This window comes from Chlorocebus sabaeus, chromosome 22 (genome assembly GCF_047675955.1).
Source record: "Chlorocebus sabaeus isolate Y175 chromosome 22, mChlSab1.0.hap1, whole genome shotgun sequence".
NCBI classification, from domain to species: domain Eukaryota; kingdom Metazoa; phylum Chordata; class Mammalia; order Primates; family Cercopithecidae; genus Chlorocebus; species Chlorocebus sabaeus.
Window position 1 is genome coordinate 32150517 of NC_132925.1, and position 11697 is coordinate 32162213.

General features: G+C 40.0%; 1 protein-coding gene across 11 annotated transcripts in view; it reads left to right on the plus strand.

The window, feature by feature from the left end:
* The window catches only part of CD200 (CD200 molecule), a 30397-nt gene extending 24864 nt beyond the window's left edge, over positions 1 to 5533 (plus strand). For all 11 annotated transcript variants that reach the window (XM_073009716.1, XM_073009713.1, XM_073009714.1 and 8 more), the window contains one exon: positions 4246 to 5533. In XM_073009716.1, the coding sequence (XP_072865817.1) occupies positions 4246 to 4253 (8 nt within the window). In that variant the 3' untranslated portion in view covers positions 4254 to 5533. The remainder of the gene's footprint in view (positions 1 to 4245) is intronic.
* The last annotated feature ends 6164 nt before the right edge of the window (positions 5534 to 11697 follow it).

An 11697-nucleotide genomic window follows, 5' to 3' on the forward strand; every position in this document is an offset into this window, starting at 1 on the left:
TAAGTTTCTAACAAATGTTCATTTTTATCATTACTAAATCTAAGGTCCTTTTTCATTTTATCGATGTATATTTTCATGAATTGTACAAATGTTCAAGGAGGGACGAGTTTAGAGAGATAAATGGAGGGAAAAACTTAGGAACTGCAGCAGTTAGCAAAGCTTTGAGGAAGATTTCAGAAGTCATCTGAGCCTGTTTGGACACATGGGCATTGAGTATTTGGAAGGGAGAAGAACACATACAGTAAGTCTTAATGTCATCAATAGGTTCTTAGAAACTGCAGGTTTAAGCAAAATGGCATGTAACAAAACCAATTTTACCACAGGCTACATGGTAGAAACAAGACTTAAGTTCCTATGGCATATTTCTGGTCTCAAAAACATCATCAAACTTTTAATAAAGACCAAAACGTTTCTAATATTAAACATTGAAATAAATGTGAGCTGTGCATACATTTAAGAAAGAGTAACAAAAACAAGTGAGATAATTATTTACTCAGTGATTTCAGTTCAAGGGCATGGGTGGCCAGAGCCTATCCTGGCAGCTCAGGATGCAAGGCACAAACTGCCACCAGACAGGATGTCATCCCATAGCAGGGGGCATTCAGACACACACACAGACACACACACACACAGAGTTACTCAGACTGGGACCATTTGGACATGCCAGTTTACATAACATGCAGTACATGTTTGGGATGTGGGGGGAACCGGAATATCCAGAGAAAACCCTTGCAGACTTAGGGAGAATGTGCTAACTCCACACAGTGGCCCTGGACGGGAATCTGTTGTTTTTCTCATCAACATTATAACAAGATGTTGTGGAATGAAAGGATGTTGTTGGAGGACCCGCTATATAAGTCATTTCAGTAGTAGTCTTGGGAGAAATTTGTGGGGACCCAGTGGGGAGACAGAATCAGAAAATGTGTGTACTAAAAACATGCGGATACTGAAGTGAACTTGTGATGCCTAAATGAGCTTGTGACGCTTAGATGAACTTGTGATGCCAAAAACTGATTTCCTGCTAGTGCAATCATATCTCTTTTTGAAGAAGAGAAACTGTTTTGGTTAGAAAATTTTTTTTGTAAGAGTGTGAGAAGAAAAAGTACTCACTGAAGCTAGTGCAAGTCAGGGGTAGAGGGAGGACAGTTCCTGTAAGGATGTGTATAAATGGATTTCCAGGAAACTAAACTGCCACATGTCAAGAAGAGCAGCTGCCTGAAGGTACTTGTAGATTCAAAGCTGCCCTAGGTTCCCTATCAGCACTGATTCATGAGTTTTGCATCTAGTTTCTCCTGTTCTTACCACAACTTGGCTACTCTGTCTTCTCTGCAATAAACAATTTCTTCACTCTCTATTCCATATGTTTTAAACTTGTCTTATTATTTTTGTTCCCTCATACATTGCTTCATAGATTACCCAATCCAAAAAGAAAGAAAACAGAGAAAGAAAGAAAAACGAGAGAGAGAGAGGAAAGGAAGAGAGAGGAAAGAAACAGAGAAAGAAAGAGAAAGAAAGAAAGAAAGAAGAAAGAAAGAAAGAAAGAAAGAAAGAAAGAGAGAGAGAGAGAGAGAGAGAGAGAGAGAGAGAGAAAGAGAAAGAGAAAGAAAGAAAGAAAGAGAAAGAGAGAAAGAAAGAAAACGAAAGTATATTCCTGAACCACATGAAAACACAAAGAATCACATTCTCTACAAGTGTCCTGTGTATTTGCAAATTAACCAGTATTTCAGGCAGTCCTTAGGTATTCTAGAGTTTAGAAGAATCCTAAAAGGTTTTGCTCTGGCAAGGGCTGTGAGTAAAGCATGGCCTTTGAGGCGACGGAGGGAGATAAAGGTAGATATATAGAAACTTTATTTTAGAGAAAGGAAAAACTTCTTCAGACCACATACAAAATCAAGTAATCAACCATTCAAAGTCAGGCTTAATTTAAGAGCTTTTTTTAAAAAAACAAACAAACAATAACAACAACAAAAATGTATACTAGTGATCTTTAAAGGAAACCATGCTATCATTTGGATTATTATTCTGGATTCCAGTCAGTAGTTAGGTCATATAAGAATTATAAATTCTGTTATTGGTAATGGTTAGTTCAAAATGCATAGTCTTACCACTCAGGGAAAACAGTACTTAGATTTCAGAAGATAAAACTTTGTAATTGGGATGAAAGGAGGGTATGGAGGGTGTTCTTAAATATTTAAATGGATGTTCATGAGACAAAAGGACTAGACCTAGAAGTTATTACATTTAATTCTCACAGCAAATTGATAAGGAAAGTATTTCCATCTGATAGATGACAAAACCAAATTCACAGAAGTTCAATTCATTCATTTTATAAGTATTTATTTATAATTTTTAATATGCTTGGCATTGTAATTAGCACTGGTTATTATACTATAATGAACAAAACAGAACCTTGCCATTTTAATGGAGATGACTGGTTAGGGGGACAGGCAGAGAAATGACAAGTGAATCAACAAATAAGGATACTATTCAAACATGAGATTTTGCACAAGGAAATAATATAGAATAATATAAAATATAGCATGCAATGAAAGAGGATAACTTGAAAGGATAAAAGTTACTTGGAATTTGTTAGGGAAGGCTTCGCTGAGGTGGTGACTTTTAATCAGAGACCTGCAAGGAGAGAATAAGCCAGCCATGGAGGAGACAAGCGAAGAGTGGCTTTTAGCAAATTAATTGCAAATGTGAAAGCTCTAACGCAGAAAAGTCGTTAATATTGTACAGGGCGCGGTGGCGCACATCTGTAATCCCAGCACTTTGGGAGGCCGAGGTGGGCAGATCACCTGAGGTCAGGAGTTTGGTACCAGCCTGGCCAACATAGTGAAACCCCATCTCTACTGAAAGTATGAAAATTAGCCAGGCACAGTGGCATGTGCCTGTACTCCCAGCTACTCAGGAGGCTGAGGCAGGAGAATCACTTGAATCCAGGAGGTGGAGGTTGTAGTGGGGAGAGATTGCGCCACTGCACTCTAGCTTGGTTGACACAGCGAGACTTCATCTCAAAAAATATATATAGCTTTTATCTATATCTATATCTATATCTATCTATAGATATATTTTAGAGCAGTGTTACTCCAAATATGGTCTGAGGATGGTTGCCCATCCAAGAAGTGTTCTTTACTAGTCTGAAGCAAAATAAGTATGTAATTGAAAATAAATGCTTACACTTTATAAGAATTTGACAGTAATTTTACATCTGTTAAATCTAATAATTTAAAAATGAATTATATTATGTCTATTATTTTATGTCATTTTTCTAGTACTTCATTTTTACTATTTAAATTGAAAAGTATTGAGCCATGTTGGGGAAAGATGGTCTTTCCATGGTCCATTAATATCTGATGTTAGAAATATTGGCAGGATCTAAAATGTGCAGAACTTTGCAGGTGCTGGTAAATAATTACCTAAGATGACACAGAAAGTGAGAGGTGGTGCCAAGATAAAATTCCAAGTCTTTCACGTCATCATCTACGTGCCTTGAGAGGCTCCCAGGCTCCCAGTATGTGCCAGAAAGCCAGTAGCCCTCAGAAAGGCCTCTACTTCATGACCATTTCTACCCTGACATCCAGTGAGTTATTATCCATCAGAAACAAAGCTTACAAATGGAATACATTTTGATCACTTGGAATTTTTGAACATGTTCCTTTACTTGTAATCTTTGGTGATTGGCTAAACCATTATTTCCTAGGATTACGTATGTCCTTTTATTTTTGTTTTGGTTCTGTTTTAGTTTTTGTTTTTTAGAGATAGCATCTTGCTATATTGCCTGGGGCTGGAGTGCAGTGGTGAGATCATAACTCACCACAGCCCCAATCTCCTGGGCTCAAGTTATCCTCATGCCTCAGCCTCCTGAGTAGCTAGGACTACAGGTGCATACTACCATGTCCAGATATTTATATTTATTTTTATTTTTTGTAGATACAAGGTCTTACTATGTTGCCCAGACTGGTCTTGAACTGGGCTAAAATGATCCTCCCACGTCGGCCTCCCAAAACACTGGACTTACAGCCATGAGCCACCGCATCCAGTCTACTTTTGTTCTTGTAAATAGTCGTAGTCCCCTCACCTCATACTGGGTCAGAAATGTCTACTTCTTTATCTTTGCCAATGAATATACACTAGAATAATTCTGTGTTTCTTAATCTTTCCATTATTTATCTTCTTAAAATATATTATGATAGAATTTATAAGTGTCCAAAGTTAATACCTTGTTTCTCTTTTATCCAGAGCCCTAAATGAGTCACACAGCACCCTGAAAGTGATTCCCTGGTCTACTTGAATTTGACACGAGAGAAAAGCAGGAGGAAAAGGGGCCATTCTCCAAAGGACCTGAAAGAGCAAAAGAGGTGGGAGCGAAAGCCTTAAGGATCCCACGACTTTTTACTGCCATCTGAGCTACTCAGTGTTTGAATCCCAAGAGGAAGTCATTTTACCTCTCAGGTCTGTTGTAGGACTTGATTTTGTAAAGCAATGCCATGTTATGTGGTTGAAAGAGCACTGGACTTAGTATCAGGAGCACTGAGCTCACAGACTGACTTGGACTCCTACTGGTGGGGACCTCTGTTAGTCACTTTACCTCATCCAAAGTATAAAGGAATTGGACCAAATAATTTACCACATAGCTCTAAAACTTAATTTAAAATTTAATTCCAGAAAAAAAAAAAAAAAAAAAAAGGGAATAAGCAAAGGGGAAAGAAGTGAAAGAGAGAGAGAAGAAAGAATACAGAGAGATGACCTTTTGCCTTTCTGTTGTTATATCCCTTCTTCCCATGTTCTTAGATCTATGAGTCTGTTTCCCCATCATTTGGTATCTAGTCCACTTCCTGCTTACTGCTTTGCTAATAGCTGGCCTTGCTAGAATCATTGGTTTCACTGCTGTTCTTCATGTGCTTCTATGAGATTTACTCCAACAAAAATAGGACTGAATTTATTGTGAAGTAACATTGGCAATCTTAACTTATTCATTTAACTTACCTATTTTTATAGCTGGATAAATATTGTTAGTCTTAGAATAGCTCACATTTTTTGAGAAGCATGCTTTCCCTGTCCATTTGTCTTATAAAATGACCCAGCCCTATTTTAAGTCATTCTAAATTCAGCCTCATATAATGAAAATACATTATGAAAACAGATGTTTAGGAGATTTCCTGTATAGCAGTCAGCCAATTCATATGCTTTGTCTCTGCTGACTTCTGTTGCCATGCATTAACTTTTCACAATAGCAGAGGAGGCAAATATGAGCATACAATCCCTTTGTTCTAAAGATATTGTTCCAGCTAGTGGAATGATGTTGACTCTTTAATAACCGTAAGACCAAATTAGTTGCTTTTTCAGTATCTTTTGCTTTGTCTGTGTCTATCCAGTGGCCTAGGAATTAAAGTGTAAGTTGTTTTCACTGTTATATTGGATATTTATATATATAGAGAGAGCGCAAGATTTTCATGTGTTATTTAATTCTGTATTGTTTCTTATATTTGTAGTAAAATATTGAACAATTAAAAGTGTTGGCTCCAAATATTTGGCTTATGATATTCTCTTGGGAAATGTGGAAATGAATGATAATCCTTGTCTTTTCCCATGATATGTAAAACCCTCCCCTCCTCTCTATCTTCCGCCTCCTAAAAGATGAGTTGATGCTTCTGACTAATCACAAAAACACAAATCAGATGTCTGGCCAGTGTGAGCTCCTTTGAGTTGGTACCTATGTCCTTTTGACGTGACCCTATCAGCTCTGCAGCACTTCCTTATATATGTTCTTTTGATTTTGCTTTTAAATACCAACCTTTGCAGACTGATTAGCTCATATAGTTTTGAATTTAGTGGGAATCATCCCCTTGTATTTTTCTGTATTTCTAGTATCTCTGCTAAATTGGCACTAGATCAGGCAGAATGACTTAATGCAATAGTTCTCAAGCATTTTGGTCTTAGGACCGCTTTACACATTTAAAAACATCATTGGGGATCCCAAAGAGCTTTTTCTGTAATGTGAATTATATCTGTTGATATTTATCATATTTGAAATTAAAACTGATAAAATTTAAATACAAAAGTATATAACCATATATCCTACTAGCTATCAGAGTGATGACAACATCATACATCATACAGCTTCTGGAAGACTTCGGGAGCGCATTTATTAGAGAGTGAGAGCAAAAAAGTCAAATAATTTATTGGTGTTATCATGACAATAATTTTTTGATTATGTGGACCCCCTGAGATGGTCTCAGGGACAATGCTAAAGACTGCTGATTTAAAGTATAGGCAAAGAAGAAAAACACCTTATGGCAAGATGTCATGAGTCTTTTTCAAAGGAACTCCTTGCTAAACATCTGTCTTCATGGTACCTAAGCATTTCACCTTTTAACCAGGACTTTAGGCCATTGCATTACTGAGAGCTCCTCCTCAAAATGCAGAGACAGCTCAAAGACTAATTTTTATCTATTGTTAATAATTCAATTTAAATTGGCTTATTAAATGGCTTTTCAGTTACTTTTCAGGATGTTGAGATACTTGGACTTAGGATAGGTATGTTTGATGGGGAAGACTTGGGAGGTTATAGAGAGATAAAGAGGAGAAGGAAAGGGTAATTGAGAGCATGCTGAGAAGGTGGCTCCATGTAGAACACCACAGCCTTGCTTTCTCCTCCATGTCTCCTGCCCTCTCACAGTGGGGGGCTGCTCACCAGCCCTCCCATACTTACCCTAAACTTTCAACTACGGGTGCTTTTTTGTATTTGTGAATTAGAAAGAAGTAGCTTGGGCTTTGTGTAGTTAAGCAGTCCGGGAAAGTTATAAACTTTTGAGTCCCTTAGAATAATTCAATCATGTATTTCTCTTATCTGTAGAAATTTAGAAAAATTCCAGGGTAGTGCAAACCTGCTTAGAGAGAGGAGAAAACAGAAGTCTATTGTGCTTAACTGAAACTGAAACTGCAAATGAAGGGTTTTTTTGTCGTTCTATATTTTATTTTTGGTGGTTTGTATTCCTCTATCCATGACTTGTTAACAATTCATAAATCTAGGTTCAAAGAGTACAAAATCCGTATTTCTACTAGGAATCATAAGGCTTCGATTAAATAATTTTTTTTGAACTTTCTTCTATGGCTATTCTGAGCTTAGAGTATTTTATTTAATTTTTGTTGTAGAGACAGGGTCTCACTCTGTCACCCAGGCTGGAGTGCAGTGATGCCATCATAGCTCACTGCAGCCTTGAAATCCTGGATTCAGGTGATCCTCCTGCCTCAGCCTTCTGAGTAGCTAGTACTACAGGCACGCACCACCATGCCTAGCTAATTTTTTATTTTTTATTGAGATAAGGTCTTACTATGATGCCCAGGCTGGTCTCAAACTCCTGGCCTCAAACAATCCTCCTGTCTTGGCCTTAGCTGGGATTAAAGGGGTGAGTGACTTTGCTCAGCCTTTGTGTTTTAAAATAAAGCTTCTTGGCCGGGTGTGGTGGCTCACACCTGTAATCCCAGCACTTTGAGAGGCCAAGGTGGGCGGATCAGGAGATCAGGAGATAGAGACCATCCTGGCCGACATGGGGAAACCCCGTCTCTACTAAAAATACAAAAAATTAGCCGGGCGCAGTGGCAGATGCCTGTAGTCCCAGCTACTCGGGAGGTTGAGGCAGGAGAATGGCGTGAATCCGGGAGGTGGAGCTTGCAATGAGCCGAGATCTCGCCACTGCACTCCAGCCTGGGTGACAGAGTGAGTCTCCGTCTCAAAAAAATAAAATAAAAATAAAAATAAAAATAAAATAAACTTCTTAAATTATTTCTTCGCAGCAGTAATATTTTTATTTTTGTTCGTTCTCAACATATTCCAGATTTGATTTCATCCTCCCCTCCACAGTTGCTCAGGCTGATTCACTTGCACAAACTTACATAGAGCAGTGATTCAATCCAAGCAAGCCAACATTCACACAGACGTCATAATCATTTGTCTTGTGAGGTCCTGAAGGTAATTAACCCCATTTTTGTAGGTGTGAAAAATGAGCCTTCATACTTTTCAGTGACTTTCTTCTGGTAGCACTGTAAATATGTTTTTGGCTGAAACTCCAACTCAGAAATCCCGGCTTCCTGTCTAGTGAACTCTCTTTTCTCCCCGCCCTGCAGTGATTTATGTCAGTCTTACTTGCCAGCATATCCTGTTTGTTCTGTCATTATATTCAGAATCCAGCTCCTACCTCTAGTCTTCCACCTGGCCCAAACCATTATTAATTTTTTCCTAGATCATTGTTATTGCTTTCTAATGAATCTTCATGCTTCTGTGTTCTTCCCCTTTTAGTCTATTTGAAACATAACTGTTCTAAAATATGTCAAGTCAAATCACATAATTTTCCTGCCTAAAATTTCCAAGTGCTTATTTCCAATTCCCATCTCACCTAGAATAGAGGCCAAAGTCTTTACATGGCTATAAGGCTCTAGACAATGGGGCTCGCTGATATTCTCTGAAATCACCTTCTACTATTCTCTCTCCTGATCACTAGTCCCCCTACTATTTCACCAACATTTCAGACATGTTTCTATCTCAGAGCCTTGGCATTTCCTCGTCTCTCTGCCTGGAATGTTTTTCCTGGTGGTACCTTCATGACTCATATGCCTTTTCCCCTGAAAAATACTCCATAGATACCCTAAAGATACTTTAATACTTTTAACAGGACTCATATTAGTCTAGATAGTGGGACACTCATCTCAGAAAGTTGGAACTCATAAAGAGAGAGAGTTGGGTGTTTCTGGAAGTAGCTTTTATGTTCCAGTGCAATTAGAGAGGCACTGAAGCCCAGCCGCTCAGGTGAAGCATTTCAATTACCACATGATTCTGGATCTGGTTGTGTTTAGCTCAGTATCTAGTAATTTCCTTAACTTGTATACATGTTAGTTTATTTTCTAATAAATCAGACAATATTGTAAATGCAGTCAGCCCTCCCTATCTGTGGGTTCCATATTTGTGGAGTCAACCAATCATGGATAAAAAATATCTGAAAAAAAAAAAAAATACAAGAATAAAAATAAAAACAATTTTAAAACAATACAGTATAACAACTATATGTATATTATTTACATTGTAATAGGTTTATAAGTAATCTAGAGATGATTTAAAGTATGTGTGAAAATGTGCATAGGTGATATGAATATACTAGGCCATTTTATACCAGGAACTTGAGCATCTGCAGATTAGGTATCCATGGAGGTTCTGGAACCAATCTCCTGAGGATTCTGCAGGACAACTGCATCACCTTTTTAAAAAAGTCAGGTGATGGCTTTAATTAAATGATCTTAAGTTGTATATTAATTAATAGGACAGATGACTCTTAGGCAAAAGAACATCAGGAAGCACTAAAATTTCAGCAATGAATTGGAAAAACAGTGAGCAGTGCGATGGAAACACATCGATTTTACTGTGTACCTTGAAGAGTGGGTAGAATCGGCCTGTGTTTGTGCAACATAGCCTAGTGATATCTTGTAGTTTATTTCCCCTTTTCACTTGTCTCAGTGGGCCAGCGCTGTAACTACCTAAACGTTGTTGCAGTTACTCTAGGAAAGGAGAGTTTTATCTACTTCATCTTGGAGCTAACTTTAATTTCCAGAGAACTTGGAAAGAGAGAATGTATTCCTTGAGAGAACTCCAGGCCTAACAAATTGATATTGTATTTATTTGACCATGTCCTATCTTCGAAGTGTCATCAGAAGCCACCATTTGTATAAACAAAGGTTAAGTAACAGTTTGAGACCTAGTGTCACAAGATCTGACTAGCACAAATGCCCCTAGGTAAACCGAAACTCTTGATGGAAACCAAATAACATCCTATGAATACCTGAGGAAGAAACTGAATAAGAATCATGGAAGCAGGCTGGGCGCGGTGGCTCACGCCTGTAATCCCAGCACTTTGGGAGACTGAGGCGGGTGGCTCTCCTGAGGTCATGAGTTCGAGACCAGCCTGACCAACATGCAGAAACCCCGTCTCTACTAAAAATACAAATTAAATTAGCCGGGCATGGTGGCACATGCCTGTAATCCCAGCTACTCGGGAGGCTGAGGCAGGAGAAGCACTTGAACCCGGGAGGTGGAGCTGAGATCATGCAGTGAGCAGTGAGTTGAGATCATGCCAGCACACTCCAGCCTGGGTGACAGAGCGAGACTCCATCTCAAAAAAAAAACAGAAAAAGAATCATAGAAGCACTAGAATAGATTTCAGAAATGAAGAAACTGAAGCCTACAAAACTCAAATAACTTACTCAGATCACAGAAGCCTCACGTCTTCACCAGACAGATGAGAGAACCAGAAAGCAGTACCACTCATTGTTTTTACAAAGACAGATCTGGTTTGGTGCCCTGGCTCAGCTGAGAAAACCATTTCCTAAGTTTATATATCTATATTCAAGACCTGAATGCTTACTGGAACCCAAAACTTGCCTGAATCACTTTACCTTATGTGAGGTTCAATGTTCCCATCACTGGTGTTTGATGTCCCTCCAACTACTCTGGCAGTGAGAAGGTACTCATCCTGTTTGAGAGAGAATATGCACAGTTTCGACATTACACTTTATTCTAGAAAATCCCTTTTCCCTTGCATAGATTTCCCTTGGCTGGAGTTGTTTTGTTTTCAACAGCTTGTTTTTCAGTTTTGGATCTTGAGAAGAGAGAGCGAGAGAGCCCATAAACAAGTAAGAGAGTATTTTTGCCTGGGGAGGGAAACGTTTCCAGATACATCGGGTTAAAAATAACAAATCAAAAACCATGAACCACTCATTACAAAGCCAGACTTGAATGAATTTCCATTCACTCTCATGAAGTTTCAAAAGCTAAACAGATTGGAGAGAATATTTCAACAGCAGTGAAAACATGAAGAGAAAGAAAACAAGTAACTTTATATAATTGGATCACAGTTTTAGTTTTATTTAACCAAAAGATGGAATACAGGTGCTGATACTGAGAGGTGACAAAGTGCTAGCAGCCCTTGCTAGCTCTGGGTGCCTCCTCGGCCTCCGAGTCCACTCTGGCCGCGCTTAAGGAGCCCTTCAGCTCGCCGCTGCACTGTGGGAGCCCCTCTCTGAGCTGGGCCAGGCCAGAGCCAGCTCCCTCTGCTTGCGGAGAGGTGTGGAGGGAGAGGCCGGGGAGGGAACCGGGGCTGAGCGCGGGGGCTCACGGGCCAGCGAGAGTTCTGGCTTTGTGTGGGCTCTGCCGGCCGCACTCGGAGCAGCCGGCCAGCGCAGTGAGGGGCTTAGCATCCGGGCCAGCAGCTGCAAAGGGTGCACTGGGTCCCCCAGCACTGCCTGCTGGCTTGCGCGGCACTCGAATTCTCGCGGGGCCTCAGGCGCCTCCCCGTGGGTCAGGGCTCAGGACCTGCAGCCTGCCATGCCCAACTCCCCCCCACCACCACCCCGCCTCATGGGCTCTGGCACAGCCAAGCCTCCCTGAGGGGCACTGCACAAGCGCTGAGCAGTGCGGGTGCACAGCATGGGGCTGGCAGGCGGCTTTCCCCACAAGCCGTGCCTGAACCACAAGGTGAAGCCACATGGGGACTTGGAGAACTTTTATGTCTAGCCAAAGGATTGTAAACGCACCAATCAGCACTCTGCATCTAGCTCAAGGTTTGTGAACGCACCAGTCAGTGCTCTGTGCTGTGTCTAGCTAATCTAGTGGGGACTTGGAAAACGTTTGTGTCTAGCTGAAGG